Here is a 22599-nt window from a genome sequence, read left to right on the forward strand (position 1 = left end):
GACTTAACAGATATTTATAGAACATTCTATCCTAAAGCAAAAGGATATACCTTCTTCTCAGCTCTTCATGGTACTTTCTCCAAAATTGACCATATAATTGGTCAAAAAAACGGGCCTCAACAGGTACAGAAAGATAGAAATAATCCCATGCGTGCTATCAGACCACCACGGCCTAAAACTGGTCTTCAATAACAATAAGGGAAGAATGCCCACATATACGTGGAAATTGAACAATGCTCTACTCAATGATAACCTGGTCAAGGAAGAAATAAAGAAAGAAATTAAAGACTTTTTAGAATTTAATGAAAATGAAGGTACAACATTCCCAAACTTATGGGACACAATGAAAGCTGTGCTAAGAGGAAAACTCATAGCGCTGAGTGCCTGCAGAAAGAAACAGGAAAGAGCATATGTCAGCAGCTTGACAGCACACCTAAAAGCTCTAGAACAAAAAGAAGCAAATACACCCAGGAGGAGTAGAAGGCAGGAAATAATCAAACTCAGAGCTGAAATCAACCAAGTAGAAACAAAAAGGACCATAGGAAGAATCAACAGATCCAAAAGTTGGTTCTTTGAGAAAATCAACAAGATAGATAAACCCTTAGCCAGACTAACGAGAGGGCACAGAGAGTGTGTCCAAATTAACAAAATCAGAACTGAAAAGGGAGACATAACTACAGATTCAGAGGAAATTCAAAAAATCATCAGATCTTACTATAAAAGCCTATATTCAACAAAACTTGAAAATCTGCAAGAAATGGACAATTTCCTAGACAGATACCAGGTACCGAAGTTAAATCAGGAACAGATAAACCAGTTAAACAACCCCGTAACTCCTAAGGAAATAGAAGCAGTCATTAAAGGTCTCCCAACCAAAAAGAGCCCAGGTCTAGACGGGTTTAGTGCAGAATTCTATCAGACCTTCATAGAAGACCTCATACCAATATTATCCAAACTATTCCACAAAATTGAAACAGATGGAGAACTACCGAATTCCTTCTATGAAGCCACAATTACTCTTATACCTAAACCACATAAAGAACCAACAAAGAAAGAGAGCTTCAGACCAATTTCCCTTATGAATATTGACGCAAAAATACTCAATAAAATTCTGGCAAACTGAATCCAAGAGCACATCAAAACAATCATCCACCATGATCAAGTAGGCTTCATCCCAGGCATGCAGGGATGGTTTAATATACGGAAAACCATCAACGTGATCCATTATATAAACAAACTGAAAGAACAAAACCACATGATCATTTCATTAGATGCTGAGAAAGCATTTGACAAAATTCAACACCCCTTCATGATAAAAGTCTTGGAAAGAATAGGAATTCAAGACCCATACCTAAACATAGTAAAAGCCATATACAGCAAACCAGTTGCTAACATTAAACTAAATGGAGAGAAACTTGAAGCAATCCCACTAAAATCAGGGACTGGACAAGGCTGCCCACTCTCTCCTTACTTATTCAATATAGTTCTTGAAGTTCTAGCCAGAGCAATCAGACAACAAAAGGAGATCAAGGGGATACAGATTGGAAAAGAAGAAGTCAAAATATCACTATTTGCAGATGATATGATAGTATATTTAAGTGATCCCAAAAGTTCCACCAGAGAACTACTAAAGCTGATACACAACTTCAGCAAAGTGGCTGGGTATAAAATTAACTCAAATAAATCAGTAGCCTTCCTCTACACAAAAGAGAAACAAGCCGAGAAAGAAATTAGGGAAATGACACCCTTCATAATAGACCGAAATAATATAAAGTACCTCGGTGTGACTTTAACCAAGCAAGTAAAAGATCTGTACAATAAGAACTTCAAGACTCTGAAGAAAGAAACTGAAGAAGACCTCAGAAGATGGAAAGATCTCCCATGCTCATGGATTGGCAGGATTAATATAGTAAAAATGGCCATTCTACCAAAAGCGATCTACAGATTCAATGCAATCCCCATCAAAATACCAATCCAATTCTTCAAAGAGTTAGACAGAACAATTTGCAAATTCATCTGGAATAACAAAAAACCCAGGATAGCTAAAACTATCCTAAACAATAAAAGGACTTCAGGGGGAATCACTATCCCTGAACTCAAGCAGTATTACAGATCAACAGTGATAAAAACTGCATGGTATTGGTACAGAGACAGACAGATAGACCAATGGAACAGAATTGAAGACCCAGAAATGAACCCACACACCTATGGTCACTTGATTTTTGACAAAGGAGCCAAACCATCAAATGGAAAAAAGATAGCATTTTCAGCAAATGGTGCTGGTCCAACTGGAGGTCAACATGCAGAAGAATGCAGATCGATCCATGCTTATCACCCTGTACAAAGCTTAAGTCCAAGTGGATCAAGGACCTCCACATCAAACCAGATACACTCAAACTAATAGAAGAAAAACTAGGGCAGCATCTCGAACACATGGGCACTGGAGAAAATTTCCTGAACAAAACAGCAATGGCTTATGCTCTAAGATCAAGAATCTACAAATGGGATCTCATAAAACTGCAAAGCTTCTGTAAGGCAAAGGACACTGTGGTTAGGACAAAACGGCAACCAACAGATTGGGAAAAGATCTTTACCAATCCTACAACAGATAGAGGCCTTATATCCAAAATATACAAAGAACTCAAGAAGTTAGACTGCAGGGAGACAAATAACCCTATTAAAAATGGGGTTCAGAGCTAAACAAAGAATTCACAGCTGAGGAATGCCGAATGGCTGAGAAACACCTAAAGAAATGTTCAACATCTTTAGTCATAAGGGAAATGCAAATCAAAACAACCCTGAGATTTCACCTCACACCAGTGAGAATGGCTAAGATCAAAAACTCAGGTGACAGCAGATGCTGGCGAGGATGCGGAGAAAGAGGAACACTCCTCCATTGTTGGTGGGATTGCAGACTGGTACAACCATTCTGGAAATCAGTCTGGAGGTTCCTCAGAAAATTGGACATTGAACTGCCTGAGGATCCAGCTATACCTCTCTTGGGCATATACCCAAAAGATGCCCCTACATATAAAAAAGACACGTGCTCCACTATGTTCATTGCAGCCTTATTTATAATAGCCAGAAGCTGGAAAGAACCCAGATGCCCTTCAACAGAGGAATGGATACAGAAAATGTGGTACATTTACACAATGGAATATTACTCAGCTATCAAAAACAATGACTTTATGAAATTCGTAGGCAAATGGTTGGAACTGGAAAATATCATCCTGAGTGAGGTAACCCAATCACAGAAAAACACCCATGGTATGCACTCATTGATAAGTGGCTATTAGCCCAAATGCTTGAATTACCCTAGATGCCTAGAACAAATGAAACTGAAGACGGATGATCAAAATGTGAATGCTTCACTCATTCTTTAAAAGGGGAACAAGAATACCCTTGGCAGGGAATAGAGAGGCAAAGATTAAAACAGACACAGAAGGAACACCCATTCAGAGCCTGCCCCACATGTGGCCCATACATATACAGCCATCCAATTAGACAAGATGGATGAAGCAAAGAAGTGCAGGCCGACTGGAGCCAGATGTAGATCTCTCCTGAGAGACACAGCCAGAATACAGCAAATACAGAGGCAAATGCCAGCAGCAAACTACTGAACTGAGATTAGGACCCCCGTTGAAGGAATCAGAGAAAGAACTGGAAGAGCTTGAAGCGGCTCGTGACCCCATATGTACAACAATGCCAAGCAACCAGAGCTTCCAGGGACTAAAGACTATACATGGACTGACCCTGGACTCTGACCTCATAGGTAGCAATGAATATCCTAGTAAGAGCACCTGTGGAAGGGGTAGCCCTGGGTCCTGCTAAGACTGAACCCCCAGTGAACTAGATTGTTGGGGGGAGGGCGGCAATGGGGGGAGGATGGGGAGGGGAACACTAATAAAGAAGGGGAGGGGGAGGGATTAGGGGGATGTTTGCCTGGAAACCGGGAAAGGGAATAACACTCGAAATGTATATAAGAAATACTTAAGTTAATAAAAAAAAAGTCTAACCCAGAAACAGTCATATTTCAACAAAAGCATTCAAGCCACTAGAAGAGATTATTCATGGCCAAACCTCTTGAAAAGCATGCAATAGTAGGGCAATATCAACTCTCAGCCATAGAAGGGACACCAATGACACAGTTAATGTTATAGATCATGATGAAGAACTGAATTGTCTTCCTGCCCAAGGTTGAGAATAATTCTTGAAAGCAAGGCAAATAAATTTACACATACACACAGACAAACACACACACACACACACACACACACACACACACAGGGTGGGGGAGCAGGGAGAGGGGGAAGGGGAAGGGGAGTGTAGGGAGAGATGGAGAGAGGGAGAAGAAAGATAAGGGAGAGAGAGAGAGAGAGAGAGAGAGAGAGAGAGAGAGAGAGAGAGAGAGAGAGAGAGAGAGAGCATGCCCCAGGAAGATATTGACAACCCCACTCTTAGAGGTCTAGTCTATCCTCCATTGTTCTGTGGCCCTATTGAGTCCCCCCAGGCCCTAAGGAATGGCTTCAGATTATCATCTTTTAATCGATATCACCAAAGAACATTTGACTTGCAAATCTTGCTGTCACTTCAACTGTAATGAACCCAACTGGAACCTTGTATTTCCACCCCTGGTGTGTGCATATGTTTTCCAGATTGTCTTAAATGATCCTGACACCCTTCCAGCTACCCAAATTCAGAGCTCTTGTATTTATAACTTTTTCCCTCTTACTCCTCCCTGTATAGACAGCTTCGGCCCCTATCAAGTCAGGCATTGAAAAGCTTAATCTGCCTTGTTTTATTTCATTTCAACTACTCACGTGACCCTATCAATTAAATGGCTCTGTCAAGGTTTGCTTGGAGATGTCACTGCATTTATGTCAAGATGTCACTACATTTTATCCAATAGCATGCAGTACAACATACTAAAATCTAGATCCCTACAACATACTAAGATCTAGATCCCAGGTTCTTTGTTTTCCTCAAACCTACCCTAACCTACCTTTCTACAGTTGTTATGATTAATATGCTCACTGTGTATTATTTTCTACAAATATTTAAATATCAGCTTTTCACCTTGTTTCTACGCTTCCTTTCTCCCTCTCTAGTCTTTCAATGTAACTGAGATCTCCCTCCATTAACATCCTCTGCTGAAGCTCTTTCTTTTTTCTTCAAAACCCATGGTTCTATTTCTCTATTCAGTTTACATGTTTGCTGCTGTCCTGAATCTCTATTCCTCTGCTTGTATTTCTATGTAACGAGTAATACTTTCTAGAAAATGCAAAACCATCTCAAGCCAGACACAACTACCAAGAGATGGACAAGTAAACCTAGTAATCTAGTTATATATTTCTACATTTAAAATGGTCAATCCTATTGTAAATGGAACCATCCCAAGGTGATCTAATGTATTATGTTAACATGTCCTGTCAATTGCATCTTTAAGACCTAGTGTGGAAGATGCTGGAATAGATTAGCTCCTGGCATGCTCAGCTTTCTGTGACACTCTGAAGTGCTGTCATGATCTTTCAACCCTCCTATGAAAAGTATCTTGGGCGAGTGAACTCACGATTTAGCTGGGGAAGTCTATGAGGTGACTATTTTACACAGTAAGGACATTTGAAAGAAGAAAGAAGAAAAGGATGCATCTGGCGTGTGTGTGTGTGTGTGTGTGTGTGTGTGTGTGTGTGTGTGTGTGTGTCTTTCTAGCAGAGGAAAAGTTGAACTTAGGGGACCACAAGGAAGTGTGTGGACAAGAGCCAAGCTCATCCTTCAGTGTTCTGTTGCACAGCATAAATGGCATATTGGAAAATCTTCAGGTGCAATTAAGGGAGGGAAAGGAAAAAAAAGAGGACAAAAACATCTCAAACGTCATGTCCTTCAGACATTCTTACTAGGGAAAGCAAAGGAAAAAGAAAAAAAAAAGCAAATACAGTGTCGAGAGTTAGATTGGTTAAATTAAAAAAAAAATGGTAGATTTGAAGAGGTTGTTTGCTGACAGCTCAAGAACCAGACAAATTTGCTGTTTGGGAGTGTGGGTTGTTAAAGGAGCATTGTTGTCCTCTAGAGAGAAGAAAATGACACTGGAATACTAAAACATTAACCAACTGAGAACTCAAATATGGATAAATGATATGATATGATAAAATGATACTGTATAATGCTTGTGATATTAGATTTCCCAGCTCATTTTCACTGTATCTTATTTCTTCCTTGATAATTTAACCAAGTAATGCCCTGATCAGTCCCTGATCTACACAGCACATGGAAACACACACACACACACACACACACACACACACACACACACACACACACACACATCTGCACTGCACATGCGAGAGCAGTCATTACTCAGCATCTGCCTGCAGTACATGATGGGCTGAGACTTCAAACAAGCACGGAAATGTGGCTCACAGAGCACAGGCATTGTCATGCTAGAATCCTGAGGCCGTTATAAAATTTTAATTGTACCACCTATGCATTAAATGCACTGTTATAAATGTCACATAAAATAGTGACAAATAAAACTTCCCAGTAAGATGAATTAAGAGTGGCTGGAGAGAAGCTCAATCAGTAATCATCTGTTGCACAAGCCTGAGGATCCAAGTTTGGATCCCTTACACCTGTGAACAAAGCCAGGCATGGCAATGTGCACCTGTGACTCCGACACCATGAGGGGTGAGGGCAGAGATAAGCAGATCCCTGATATTCATTGGCCAGCCAACCTAGCAGAATCTATGAGCATTTAGAGTTAGATTCAGTGAAAGACTCTGAGTGACAGTTAAAAAAAAAAGTTGAGAGGACTCAAGACTCAAGACACCCGATGTCCACTTCTGGCCTCTACACAAACCCTACCACCACCACACACTCATAATACACACACATACACTCATAATACACACACATACATACACACACACTCATACTACACACACACACTCACTCATATACACACTCAAAACTACACACACACTCATACTACACATTAACACAAACGCACAAGCTCACACACTCATATTTCACATGCATGCACACCCATATTACACATTCACACACACAAACACACTCTACTGCACACTCAGACATATACTACCCACTAACATAAACAGACACTCACAAACTCACACATCCATACTACACATACACTCATATTACACAATCATGCACACAAAAAACACACACTCATAAAGACACACACCCAAACTACACACACACTCATACAAATACTCACACACATACTACACTCTTACATACTAAAACACACTCACAAACTCATTCACTCACACACCTGTACTACTCACATACATACTACACACTTTCACACACTCACACAAACACACACAGAGACATACATCCTATACACTGACACACATGCATATGCACACTCATATACATACACAAACACACGCTTACACACACCTATACAAACACACACACACAGACTTGCACATATACACACACAAAGGCACACACGCTTTTTTACTAATTCATTAAAATAGGATCTCACAACATGAGGGAGCTCAGTGAGGATTGAGGGAAGCATAACCTCACAGAAGCTGGAAGGGTTTACGAACGGGATCATGCAGACGTCACTAACAATGCAAACAGAAGCGCTGACACACAGAACGCAGGTTTGGCTGTGTTCAGTCAGCTTGAGTGCTCTGTGGAACAAATATGAAGCACGGCTATCCCACCTCTTGCTTCTTTTGTGTGGGTCTCCATAGATTCTACGGCAGACAGCCCAACTTCCATATGGACTTACATTGTTTGGATTATGGACTATTTTACTGACTACACACTGACCTTGTTCATATTTTCCTAATAAAATATCATCCAAAATTGAGTTAACCAAACCCAACAATGAATCTTCCTTAGCTGTGTTCCAGAACGTATACCTCCTGAAGCACGCTCTCACACAATATTCTCCTCTGCAACATTTTATACTTTGGTGTTAAAAAAAAAAAGAAATGTATAATTGAGGTTTGAAAATGCCATGCGACAACAGCAAAGTAAGTTGCCCCCACCAGCAGTTGGCAGGGAGTTGGCAGTAATTATTTCTCAGGACGCCATGAACGCTGGCCGCCATTTTCAAAGTAAGAAAATATACCAAAAAGCTAGTTTTGCTGACAGCATTGTTGGGGTCTCTTGCCCAGAAAGACCATCACACAGATGTTTCATTGCTTCCTGCTCTTTGTCAGTCTTTTTCCTCCTCTCTGAAATGAAATGTCTGCTGTAGAATAGAGCTTGGACGGATGCTGCGTTAAACAGGATGACGCAGAAACTCTGGGGGGTGTTAGAAGAGATATGAATAGGCTGGTTCAGCCCCGGGAGTGGAGTGTAAGCACAGCTGCACAGAGGTCTAAGAGAAGCAAGCGTGTTAGTCTGTCATCATCTCTCCCAACAGGTGCCTGCAGTTCCTCTTCTGCACCTAATACCCAGAAGCCTAGCACATCCCACATTTCTGTTTATGATATCAACTTCTGGGTAATGTTAGAGCCGTGATATAATATCGACAGGCTAATAAATACTGCTGAGTTAAAAAGGTATCTGTGAGCCGAAATGATCAGGAGCTTGTACAAAGCTGGGCGGGCGGGCTGCATAAACAAATCTTCACATTTCAGTAACTTTCAAAAGGAATTTCTTCGCTAAGAAATCAAAATGAAATTTCAAAATAGATCTTGGGTGCGCTTAGGAAACAATATCAGGCAAACTTCTCTCTTGTTTCTCACGAGAGTCTATCTGAATCGCAAAATGTGAACCCGGCACTTCTTTAAGGTGCCACCCAAGGAACGTGATTTTCTGACTGTGTTGCACTCTGATATGCACGCGCGTGCACACACACACACACACACACACACACACACACACACACAAGGTCAGTAGCATCTGTTCATCTCACTTCAGCTTTCATGTATAAAGTCATCTGTAGAATTATGACACATATATGATAAAGTTAACTGTTAGACCCTTCAATCCTAACCATTTGGTGGAAAAAAGTATCTGTCTTAATCATTAAAGTAGCATTATTTTCCTTCCTTCCTAGCCCATCTTCTAATTTAAAAAAGAATGCTTAGAACACCTCACTTAAGAGCCTAGGTTTATATTATCCAAGCAGCAATAAAACAGCAAGCTTTTTCTTTGTCTCTAGGCTCCTCCCCCCTCTTTTCCTCTCTCCTCCCTTTCCTTTTCTCTTGCCTATTCCCCACTTGCTTCTTCTCATGCAAGGGTGAGTCCGTGTGTGTGTGTGTGTGTGTGTGTGTGTGTGTGTGTGTGTGTGTGTGTACGTGTGCCTCTGAATAAAGTATTCACAGACTACTGTGGAGGAGGAGAGATGCAGATTGTGACCAAGAGATACAGAAATCTCTCAGTAATCCCACTGCTTTTAGTTCAGCAGAAGAGAATTGAGCAGATTTTAGATTCTGATAGGTAAGAAACTGGGACCTGAAGATAGGGTTTCGATTGTGGATAAAGGAAAGGGAAGGAAAAATGGTCGCTCCTACTTTTTAACTGTAGCTAGCAAAAACTATCATTTACTGAGGTAGGGAAGGCTGGCCAGGAGACTGGTTTGAAATGACTCATGCTCAGTTTGAGCAGAATATCTATACTGCGATGGGCAGGTCAGAAGGCAGGAAGTATTTTAAGAAAGGTGGAAGCAATGAGCCAATTAGGGACAGGCCTCAAAAACTCAACAACTTACTCTTGGGGCCTTCCGAATACTGCTTTTGAAAGGTAAATATTCTTATTTTTATGTTTTTCAGATTTAAAGATGAACCGATCCACTATATATAGTTAAATACACCTAAGTTTATGAAAGGGCTAAAGATGAGATAATTTCATGAACTTGTAACAGCTCCATACATAATACACACGAAAAACTGTCGTTTTAAGAGCATCATGGAGTGTTTTAACGGTTAAGTCTTCCTCCGCTCATTCCTTGGACTATCCGAAAGCATATGCGTGTTGTGGCTGGAAACTAATTCTGAGGTAAATCTAATCCTGGGGCCCCAAGCATGCTTTCTCCCACGGGCTTTCCTAGCATGTGTCTGCGCATGCGTTTTTGTCTGGGAGTGGAGTGCGCATGTGCTCCAATGTCCTTCCTCAGTTGCCATCCACCCCTAAAGTTCCCCAGTGTGACTGGACTGGCTTGCGGCAGCAGCACTCCAGCTTCCACTTCCCCGGCTGTTTCCTTGATTCCAGAGCTCCAAAGACCAGGCAGGCCTCCTGCTTGTGTAACAAGCACTTCATTGTCTAATCTGCCCTTCGCTCCGGGTCCCTGGAGATGTCTCTAAGACATGAGCGCACAGGGCCGAACACTTGAAGTATGACATTCAGGACCTCACAGCCTCACAGAGCCACCCATTCCAGGTTAGTATCTCGGACACAAACACTGATACCAGGCTACAGTATTCTTCTACCCATTAAGGTGTGCCAACTAGATCTGTAGTTTTCTGGAGCATTACGGGTGATGGTTCTGAAGGAAGTCAGCCCGCATGATAACGTTCATTTTCTCATTGTGAAAACACTGTCTTTGGGTGTCCAAATTTCCAGAAGTTTCAGTGACCTTCAGAATGCTGTCATTCATCCACCCATCGTTTGAAAACGCTATTCCTAGAAAGGGCCTTTTGGTGTAAACCTCCCGGGACATAGTAAAGTGTCACTATTGAATTCTTTGATGTGAACAGCTAGCTAACACAACTTCTGTTTACCAGGTCCATTACAGTGAACTGAAACATGCCTAGTAAACTGAGACCTTTACCACATGAAGCAGATTTAGTACAATTTTACAAGGTCGTACACATCCAGTTAGTTTTATTCAACTAAATTGTTACTTTCACTTATATTTTAGACAAATTTTTAGCCTCTGGTTTCCACACATTATTTTAGTGTACTGCTGTTTTTTTAAGCCCTCATCTGTAACCTGAGGTGGCCACATTGATGCCGTGTTTGGGTAGATAACAAATATTTATGATTCTAACTAATTCAATATTTTAATCTATTCTCTAAATGGATAGAATGAGAAGCCCTGATAAACGCTTAACTGTATCATTCAGATGCACCACTTGCTTAAGGCCTTAATCTACGAGAACAATAATTCAAACACAAAGGAATACGTAGTCACATCCTACAAATTATGTTTATGGAAATAAATTGGTCTCCAGGCGTTCACGGTCGCAACAATCACCACCCAACTGTCTGCACTTTGTTTCTAGACTTCCTCACATTTTAAGCTCCCTATCTGTATACTTAGCAAATGCCTTTTCAAAAGCTGGGAAGTTCTCATAATTCACTCCTGAATCACTACAGTCATAGCTCTCAATTATAAAGTTCTGTGAGTAGTGTTCTCTGCTAAGAGCTTTAATGCCTATTTTGTTTAATCCTTGCAAAGCCCATGAGCTAAAGAACATGAACTTCCTTCTGCACAAAAGGAAACTACCACTTAGGGAGGGTTGAGGTTTTGCCAAGGGCCACACAAGAACTAAGCACAAGCACCGGGGAGACTCATACTACCCAGCCTAGAAGACTCCTGGTCCTATCCACACCAGTTACCCAGTCATCTTTCTTGAGATCCTGCCAAGCACAGGGAATTGTTCCTGCTACCTCAGGGAGGTTTGGCAGCGCTGACACAGTCATCAACCTACAATGTTCCATCCCTGCCCTAATAAGATACTAATTATCTGCCACTCCTTGTACCCCTTCTCTGGCTCCCTCTGCAAGGATAGCCTGAGGGCATTTTTACAGCTTATTAACAATCTTGAAGAATGGGGGAGGGAGGAAAAGATTATCTATGAATGTAATGAAAAACACGAGATTTTCAAATATAAAAGAAAGCGTTACTGTTAACTCTAATCAGAACCCTTCTCTTGGTAAAATATAGACTGGGGATAACCTGGGGCCTAGGACCTTCAGTTAATAATGAAAGAAACAAGGTAGCCTGTGTAAACACATAACTGTTACCTGTTTCACTGTGTGTGAGTAGATAATACTTTTGCTTAGAAATGCGACTAGTACAAGCCAGCAAAAGGTGTGTAGTTGTTATAGAGAGGGCTATGGGAAGGAGAGAAAGACCCCTTGCTAAGCATACTTTGAAACACACTTATACTCAAAGGGTAAAAACTGCTGCAATTGTCACAGCATATGTATTTGGGGAAATACTTAGAACTATATGCAAATTCATTAAATGTTTCTTAGAAGTGTTTCCTCGCTGAGAACAACCATCTTGTGTTTCCATTTTAAAGCATCCTGTTGAACAGCTGTCCAGGGATCACCCCATCAAATGGTGGCTGCGAAATGGCTTTCTATGGACTTCTCTCCCTGGAGTCTTCCAAGCCACTGTAAGTTAAGATACATGATTTCCATCACAGAACCTGACCACAGAAAATCAGTAACTTACTAACAGACTTGCCTTCCCACTAGAATTACCTCAGGAACCTGAAATGTGGCTTTCTTGTATCCTATGTGGTCTTCTTCAGTCAGGGCTGGGTACTGAGACATTGGAAACTGTGGCAGGAGCACCTTTGCACATGTGTATGGAGGCCAGAGGAAAGTCTCAACTGTTATTCCTGAGGAGGGTCTATTTCAGTTCTGAGACAAGCTCTCACACTGGAGACTTGTGCTCATGGACTAGGCTAGGCTGAGTGGCTAGCAAACCTCAGGGGCCATTCTATTTCTACTTCTCCAGAGTAGTGGGTTACATGTTTGACACCATGCCTGGCATTTTCACATGGCTTCTGAGGAACGGATTCAAGTCGTTGTGCTGGCAAAGCAATTACTTTACCAACTGATAATGTCCCCAGTCACTGGGGAACATTTTTAAAAGATTGAATCACTTATTTTCTGAGGTGGAACTAGATGATATCCTTCCCAATTCTCAATTATCTGGCATCTAATCACAGCTGTGTAGTCTGCCGAACCATGAACCCCCTCTGTCATCATGGCGCCCAACACTGAGACAGACAAAGAGCCCATGTGGTCCAGAAACTCCTTACAACAAAGGGAAGCCATATTTCAGTTTCCTGAGGTAATTCAGTATGAAGGCAAGTCTGTTAGTTAGTTATTGATTTTCTGTGGTCAGGTTACCTTTTCTCCAGGAAAATAGTTTTCCTAAATTCAAGGTCATCAGAGTCCTTTATTCACAGGCAACACTCATTTCTTCCTACTATGTGACATTCTGGGTTGGAAACACTACAGTCAACCACCAAAGACAATCCTCAACACTGAGGGCACTTTTCTCCTGCTTGTGTGAGTTAGACAGGCAGCCACACCTTGTCACACCCCTCCATTTGAATTCTCTGCCCAACAGTTCTCACTTTCTGATACCTTTTTTTTTTTTAAATAATTACTTGCTTATGGAAACTCCTATACTGAAATATAGGCTTGTAAGACTCCTGGTGCCCTCTGGTTCTATGATGTGCATCTAGAACTGTAAATATTGCCTGAATGGAAGGTCGAGCATCCCAGCATCTTCTGCCTATAGGTGAGTCCTCCACTGAAGCTACTGTGTGGAAACCACAGGTGATTTCCATGATGAGTAACCCAGAGTTTCCGCCTATATATTGGCCTCACATGGACCATTTGAATGTTACATGATCAGCACATCTAAAAAGACTTATCAAAATGAGGGGTACATGTCCGTGACATTTATAGTAGAATAAATATAGTAAGAGACATAGTTCACAGTGTACATGAACATTTGTTCTTTAGAAAGGAAACGAATACGTATATGGAGGCTTCTTATAGAAGTCTAAGTGGCACCGAATGAGCATTCAGAGGGAATGACTAGTAGGCTTTGGATCTATCTGTAAGGCACCAAAAAGGCACTTAACAGTTACCCAAGACTTACTCATCTACAACACGAGAACACAGCAGAGGTAGGAGGTTTGAAAGGAAGCCATCAAACTCTGATGGGGTGATGATTGAATACACAAACCAACATTTAGCCTGCAAAAGCAGTGGAAAGACCTCATAACACTTAGGCTCATAGGTGAACAAACAATGCCTTCTTATTTATATAGCAATCAAATTGATACCCCTGGAAGTGAAGTTAATGACGTTATACTCTTATTACCTTTTTACTGGGGAAGAGGAGAGGTGTGTGTGCACACAGCATGTATAGACCAGAGGATAACTTTCCAGAATTACTTATCTCTTCCCTCCAAGCAGGTTCCACACACTAAACTCGGGTCATCAGGAAAGGCAGTAAGCAGTGCATTGAGCCAGCACCCTACAATTACTTTTCGAACAGCCTTTACTCAAATGCTTGCAGTATGCTGTCCTTCAAACAGATATTTTTACTCTAGAGTTTAGCAAGTTAAAAAAAAAAAGATATAAAGTGAAGCTGGGTGTGGTGGCCCACTCCTTTAATCCCAGTGCTTGAAAGGCAGAGGCAGGTCCATCTATGTGCGTTCAAAGCCAGCCTGATCTACAGAGCGAATTACAGTACAGCCAGAACTACATAGAGAGGGACCCTGCCTCAGAAACAAAACAAACAGAAAATTCCGGACATGAAAGAAATTATGCTTTATGGGTTACATTTTTTTTAGACATGTTATGTATAACCCATTCTGTGATTTATTTCTCTCAGGTTTGAAAAAAGGTATTGTTAAACAGAGAGAGAGAGAGAGAGAGAGAGAGAGAGAGAGAGAGGGAAAGAGATAAAGAAAGACAGAGACAAAGAGAGACAGAGACAGAGAGACAGAGATAGGCAGAGACAGGCAGATAGAAAGACAGAGAGATAGATAAAGAGAGATAGAGACGAGAAGAGAGAGAGAGAAATTTGAAAGAAGCTTCCTAAAGAGGTTGTTCTTTCTATTTGAAAGTTCTTTACTAGTGATTAATTTTTATTAGAGCAAATCATTATGAGGCATCCGTATGCACCATTATTGTTGTTGTTGTTGTTGTTGTTGTCGTTACTACCCCTGAATCAAACATTCCCAGAAACACAGTACTCCTTAATGAATTCATCCCTTTTGTGAGTAACGTTAACAGCACCCTTTTACAAACTGAATCAATCAAGCACCATTCATTTTCTTTGAAGTGGACTCTGGCTTCTCCTTCCAAGATTGCCAGAATCCGCCTCTGGTAGCCCAAAGCCTTGAACTCTGTTTGTCAATTCAGGTGCGTTGTTTCCTTGGCTCTGAGGCCGGCTTGTTTCCCCAGGCTGATTATGAAACCTCCTACTCTTGCCAGGAGAGGCACACAGCTTACAGCCGAGCGCCATCATCTTGTATCTGAACAGGGGGACTTGTCTCCTTGTTTAGCCATGCTGAGAGCAAGAAGCTTGGAAAGGTCCCTTCTTCATCTGGAAGTCGGGGGCATGGTCCCAAGATTTATAAATATCTCGTAACGAAGCTGCAGCTGAGCTGGGTCGGGCTTGCACACGCTCAGGGTCTTTGCCAATATTGCTTTGTTGCAGTTGGCTGGGGTGTGCTTAAAAAGAAGCACATCGTTAACCACAAAGAATGCTCACTGCTTTCTGTGATTTCGGATCTCTTGAGGGAACTTCCTCAGTGAGGGGCCCGGCAGCAGTGACCCAGATGCTCCACGCTGCTCCACACAGAAAAGCTTCAGTTTCTGAATGGGCCAACAAGCAAGGTTACCACAAATGATGACATATGTGTCGGACTCCATTCACTGGCGACGACGCCTACCCCCATAGGAAGGGTGAATCCATTTTTGTGCAAATCAAGAGCACGTCCAACAATGATGCTCTCTTCTCTCGCTCACACAAACTGGGCATTCATACACAGGGTTACTAGCCTCGAATGGGCACTCACAGTTGCTAAATGGTTCCGATGGGGGTGGAGTTGTTGTGTCAAAGGGGCAAAGAACAGGGGAAGGACAGGAACCCATCAGAGGAATGAAAGTCCGCCTGGTGCGGTTCTGAGAAGCCAGTTGGAAAGGACAGAGTGTTTCCCACCCGGCCCGGCTCCTGCTGACTAGACAGTGACCTGCCATCACCACAGAGGAACTGTAGTTCTGTAAGTATAAAGTCCCCAGTTTACCCTTCAGACACTTTATCCTGTAGATTTCCCAGAGGCAGGCTTCCCTTCACAGCAAACCCTCCCTCTCTTCCTTAGCATTTTGACTGTAGCGGGACAGGTACAAATGGTGGTACTTTTCAGAAGGCCAGAAGACCCCAAAGGGGCAAACTGAACTTCCATAATTAACAGGTCCTTAGGTCTGGGCACTGTTTGTTTTGAAACAGCGTCTTATTATGTATCCCAGGCTGATCTTGGCATTGGCATCCTCCTGCCTCAGCATCTCTAGTGTTGGAATTACAAGTGTGTGCCACCATATGGAGCCCCAGGTATATTTTTTAAACTTACTAAGCCTGTTACTTTGCTGATTTATGGAAACATATATATATATGTATATGTATATGTATATGTATATGTATATGTATATGTATATATATGTATATGTATATATGTGTATATATTTAAAACATTATATATAATGATTATTATATATGTAATGATTATATGTCATATATGATATATAATGATTATGTTATATATGATATATAAGATGTTACACATAATATATGGCATATATAATATATTACAATATGTTTTATACAATATATAACAATATTACACATGTATATATACACATATATGTGTATATGACTCTGTAACATACATGTGATATATAATATATAATATATAATGATTATGTTATATATAACATGTCATATATGTTTACAATGTATATTATGTAATAATATATATACATACACACACGCACGTGTGTGTATTTGTGTGTGTGTGTGTGTGTGTGTGTGTGTACATATGACCCTCTGTAAGCCAGTCAGCAAATGTTACAGTGTCATCTACAGGTAGTTCTCTTGGGTTTAACCTGAACCAGTAAACTATTAAAACCAGTAAACCAGGTAACCATTAAAAAAGACAGGTTTGTCAAAGTTTAGAAATCTTATATTGGGAAGTAGGTGCATAGAGAGAGGGAACTGAGTGGCTTAACAGGAGGTGGGGGTGTAGTGGGGTGAGTACCATTAGAAGGAGAGGATTAGTTAATGAATGAACATTGTCTCCTGATGTAAGTAATGTCAAAATAGAGTAGGTTTTATATATACCTATATATATACACACATATGTGTGTGTGTGTGTGTGTGTGTGTGTGTGTGTGTGTATTTAAACAAACCAGAGGCATGGTGAAGGGAGAAAGGTGTGGTAGAATCCATTTTTCCAAAAATGGTCCCACTAATGTACTCCGTTATCAAGATGAGGTCTGTGTTTCCCGTCCTGAGTCTATGAGTCTGAGGCAACAGCAAAAAGATGTCAGTGACTGACTCAGACATAGGTCGCAAGTGGCCACACTGAGTTTCTACCTTGGCCTCTGGGGATGGTCAATTGAGACCAGCCGCTGTGCTGTGAGGAAGCCAGGCAGCCAGGTGGAAAGGCCACAGTCACAGCACAGAACTGCCCGAAGGGGGCCCAGCCACTGGTCAACGTCAGTGCAGACAGACAGAAAGGTGAGTAAGCCCTCCAATACTTCCAGACACTCCTCTTAGACTTGACACAGAACGGCGAGCAGCAGCTGACCCCACCAAGCCCTGACTGCTCAAATCATATATGAAACATGACGGTGTGCTAAAATACTCTGTTTGGGGTAATTAGTTTTCTTTTTATATAAGAGTCAATAGCCCAGATAATAACCAAGACTCCCAGATACCGAAGTCACTTCCTAGCACAGAATAAATACCCTGGAAAGAAATTAGACTTGCCTCTCGCTGTCCCATGGGCTTTCATAATTTGTGTTGATAATTGATTCAACTTGAGGTTTTTCCTTCTTGGTCCAAGATTAAATCATCTGTCAGCTGGACCCAGTAGAAAGTGTACATGTGTGCACAGACTTGACACACACACACACACACACACACACACACACACACACACACACACACAGGATTTCTTTGTTTTCTCTAAAACAATACAAACGAAATATCTGGCCATACTGGATTTGTGCTCCCCTGAAAACGTAACTACAAAGACTGTGGCTCTCCTGTGCCCTCCTCTTGAATCTCCCCTCTTCTCCTCCAGCCGCGCTCTGCTTAGCCTGCCCTCCCGATTTCTCCAGGCATTAGAGTTCATGGCATCTATGGAGCCAAAAATTCTCTCCCTTTTTGCTTAGGAATCACTCATAGTCACATGGGAGTCAACATGCAATTACAAAGAAGAGTTTATAGGTAATTTTTAAAAATAAAGTCAAAATATTAAGGATGTGAAAGTTTAATTTCAAAACTGCATGGAAAAGGCTTAAATGTAAGGGGAGGCCATGAAAGGGAGTGGGAGAGGTGTCAGTTTAGGTTAACTCACACACACTGATGCTGTTGTCCATGCTGTACTTAATGCTAATGCCCCAGGGGACTGATGCTTTTTGTGTCTTTGTTCCATGCAATGTCTATTCTTACTGGGAGCAAAATTGCATGAAATCCAAATTCTACTAATAAAATCATATATATTTCATTAATGAAGCAAGTTTTGGTTTTGAGTTTTGAGTATAGTTAATTAAGGCACACCTATCATACCACTATATGAGAGATCTTAAATATCTAGGGAGAAGAAATGGTTTTAAGTATTAGAAAATAAAATCTTTCACCCTGGATTACTGGCTGTAATCAAAACATTTCTTTTTATTAATATCATTAATATTTTATCTTATTAGAGAGGTCTTAAATAGGCTCTCTTGCCACCTAACCAATTAACATGTGCCCTAAAATTGGAAGAATCTCGAAGGAAATGAAGTAATAAAGGGAGTCAGGCAAAAAAGAAACTGATAACTCATATATGAAATCAAAGTGTATTTCTGGAGCAACAGAAAATAGGAAAGGCTATTTCCCATTCATTACACACAGTGTCCGTTTTTATTGCATCTCACATTAATAATATAGCTGCTGCCTCAAGAAGCATTCAGAGTCTCTAAATCAGTCTGGAAAACATATAACTCCTACAAAATCTTAGGAATGACCACCCAGGAAAAGCAAATATTCTGGGGTTTAGCAAGATATTTGTGATGGGTCCATTACTGGAAGTTGGATCAGGATTCTTCCCTTGGACCTTCATTTGATATCTAATTGTGTGGATTTTGTAGAAAAGCCGTTGTTTGGGCAAAAGTAGTGTTAGGTTAACTTTTAAAGTGTACCCTATAGCTGTTACCACAGCAAGATGCCTCATGCCCGCTTCTATAGGCTGTGCAGGGGTTATGATACTCTACAAAAACAGTGTTTAAAGTTATTTTGTTGTATTAGGAACTATCTTCCTCGTACCATGGGAAAGTAAGCTAGTTGTCTAGTGAGGCCTGGGATCAAAACCTCAGCTAACAAATTCCATATCTGAGATGACGAAGCATCGGAAAAGTTACACGTGGGGCAAGTCAACAGAGCGAAGCCCATCGAGCTTTAGTCTATCCGAGGTGCACAGCACTGACATGGAGAGAAAACGGTGACTTGGGGAGAAGTAAACACATGAAAAGGTGGCTTGGAAATTTTAATTGCTGTCAATTTATTTCTAGCCAAATATTTCAGCATCAGAAATGAAGCTAAAATATGATCGCACTTCAGTTAGAATGCTGTGAAAATCTATCTTAGAAGACGTTGAAATTCACAAGGGGCGTTTTTATGCTGCCCAAGGGGAAACACTCTGAGAAGAAATTTTCATGAGGCTCCTTAGCAAAGGCCTGCATTCTTGGATGGAAGTTATCCCGTGAGAAAGTATATATTATATATATCCACTATGACCCAGATGTTGTTTAGTATCCAAGAAGCCGAACTACAGAATTCTGGTCGTTTCCCTACACATAAAGATGCCTGTATCAGGTAGCATCTACCAGGGCTCTCTCCCTTAGAGCTAATGAGCAGCGAGTGAATCAGATGAACTTTGTTGCCTAATTTTAAAGCTGAAAACCTACCCTATTCTGCTCGGAGACTCTGGGTCAATAACAAAACTTCCTTAATCAACTCTTCAGGGCTCCTAATTCATCTCGGGCATGGTCTAGTAAATGTTGTCCCTGCTCCTGGAGTGCCCCCAAAACCAAACACTGGAGACTCTCTGCGATTCACAACGGGCAAGTGCATGCAGAATCCGACCGGTTAGGTCTCCAAAACTGTGGTCTTTTCTTTCTTGAGGAGTGGAGGGGAATGTGTGGCCTGTGCGCGTTAAGTAGGGCACCAGAATGCGAGCTTCCCGAGGAGGAAAACTTCCCCGGGTGAAGACTGCAAATGACATAGGCAGCGACCCCAGGGCGGGCTCGGGTAACCCTGGGGCAAAAGGTGGCAAAGAAGGTGAGAGGGACTCTGCTGCGCGGAGCCAGTGTCAGCCTCGTGCTTGGATGGACTCTGCCGCCCATCGAGCTCCCGGAGCGATCCCAGCTCAGGGAGCTCCCCGAAGGGACGGAAGCTTACCTGGAGGTAGGGTCGCCCGTGGGCCACGCCGCCCACCACGATGTCTGCTGCCGCCATGGTCCCCGTGGGCGAGAAGCCGAAGCCCACGTAGCCGTTAGTGCGCACCTCCAGGCGGAAGGCAAGCCTCTCGCCCTGCCGGCCCCAGAGCAGCCAGTACTTGCCTTCGGGGTCGAGAACCACGCGGTGCGGGTACGAGCGGCCGGAGCTCCCCGCAGCCGTCGCGGGGAGCAGCGCACACAGCACTAGCAGCGGCCAGCCGTACATCCTTGTGTCCCGCAGCACCTGGGCTGCAGCCACTGGGGGGCGAAGACCCGGGAGCCCAACTTGGGACCGCCCCGAGGCTGGCCGCGCCCGCCCGCTGTCCCCGCCCACCATTGGCGCTGGGTCCTACCAGGAAACTCCCCAGCCTCTCTCCAGGCATCCACCTGCTGCCTCGGTGCATCGGATTTTGTCATAGAAGTCTGGGTTAAGAGGGCAGGAACGCGAGGAGCTTCCTGGAAGAAGCAGAGAAAAGGGGACCCAGCCGGGTAGAGGGGAAGGAGAAAAAAAGGAGTTGAAGTGCAGACTGGGACCTACGGAAAGAATTGGAAAGTGTGGGATAGAAAAGCATCCTGCTCAGTACCATGGGACGGAAGAGACAGCGGGGAGAACCTGGGGTGCAGTGGAGAGAAAGCAAAAACACCCCCCCCAGATGGTTAACTGCACAGTTCGCATCCTTGGCTGTTGACTTCCCTAGGATGCCTGCTTATGAAGCAAGGCACATCCTCACCCTCACCTCCCTTCAGTCTTTCCTCTTCCAGGAGGAGGCAGGGGTGGGGCGGTGCAATTCTTGGTTCTTCTGCTGATTTAAGGAGGGTTCCATCGGGATTTGATTTCTTTGCTTTGGTGGGGAAGGGATGACTTCTGCCTACACATCAGAGAAAAGGGTCAAGGTCCGTTTTCCTTTGAGACCCTTTACACCTCCCCCACCCTCCTACCGATCCTTTAAGTTCTGGCCATGGTCCTATTAAGCACAAGTCTTGTTTGGCTTGGAGCACAACGCTCCTGTATTCCAGATGCTCAGAACTCATATTGAGGACAAATTGGATTCCTCATTAGTTTATGTACACTTTACCATGTTTCAGAAGCAAACTCTTGTCTGATTTAAACATAAACAACAAACAAACCAAAACCAAGTGGGATAACAAATAAAGGGAGCTCAGACAAAATGCAGATAAGAACACAAAGAAGCACACTGTTGCTCTCTGTGCTGCTTCTCCTATCCAAGTGTATGTAGATGTCGGTCGTGTGTGTGTGTGTGTGTGTGTGTGTGTGTGTGTGTGTGTGTGTGTGTTGTAGAACTTCTATTGCTTCAATGAAACACCACGACAAAGCTTCCACATTGCTGTTCATCGGCTAAGAAAGTCAGGGCAGGAACTCAAGCAGGAAAGAAATCTGGAAGCAGCAGCTGAGGTAAGGGCATGGGGGGGGGGGTGCTGCTTGCTGGCTTGCTCCTCTTGACCCACTTTCTTACAAAACTCAAGACTCCCAGCCCAGGGATGGCACCACTCACAGTGGGCAGGGCCCTCCTCCATCAATCACTAAGAAAGTGCTTAGAGGCTTGCCTGTAGCCCTATCTTATGGAGGCGTTTTCATGAGGTTCCCCCCACTCAGATGACTTTAGCCTTGTGTCAAGTTGACACAAAACTTCCAACACAGTGTATATGTGGATGTTTGTATGTGTGTGTCTGTGTGTGTGGTGTGTATGTATGTATGTGTGTATGTGTGTGTGTGTGTGTGGTGTGGGTATATGTGGGTATATGTGTGTGTATGTGTGCATGTGTTTGTATGTATGTTTGTGCATATATGTGTGTGTGTGTGTCTGTGTAAAACCTGTACATCTTTAAACCCTTGTTAGAAGGTATCAAGCTTGCTTCTTTTTTGAAAACCAAATTATATTTATATGAAGTTAATCATCTGCTGTGGAGCTTAAATTGTAGAGAATTTCAAAATATTGAAGTTAGAGCTCTGATTTGGAGATGAAGTAAAATCTTGCAACATGGGAAATAACTACACACACACTTAACTCCTGGTTGACTAGAGTATTTCAAAACCTAACCACCCATTCCTCAAGTATGCCCTAAATCTGCCACTTTCCCCATGAAGATAAATGCTATCGTTCTAGTTTTCCAGGTTAT

General features: G+C 42.4%; 1 protein-coding gene across 1 annotated transcript in view; it reads right to left on the bottom strand.

The window, feature by feature from the left end:
• The window catches only part of Moxd1 (monooxygenase, DBH-like 1), an 86407-nt gene extending 65636 nt beyond the window's left edge, over positions 1–20771 (bottom strand). Inside the window, 1 exon segment of the mRNA NM_001427764.1 lies at positions 20423–20771. Within this exon segment, the coding sequence (NP_001414693.1) occupies positions 20423–20686 (264 nt within the window). The 5' untranslated portion in view covers positions 20687–20771.
• Between the last annotated feature and the right edge of the window lie 1828 nt (positions 20772–22599).

This window comes from Rattus norvegicus, chromosome 1, assembly GCF_021556685.1.
Source record: "Rattus norvegicus strain SHRSP/BbbUtx chromosome 1, alternate assembly SHRSP_T2T, whole genome shotgun sequence".
Lineage (NCBI taxonomy): Eukaryota > Metazoa > Chordata > Mammalia > Rodentia > Muridae > Rattus > Rattus norvegicus.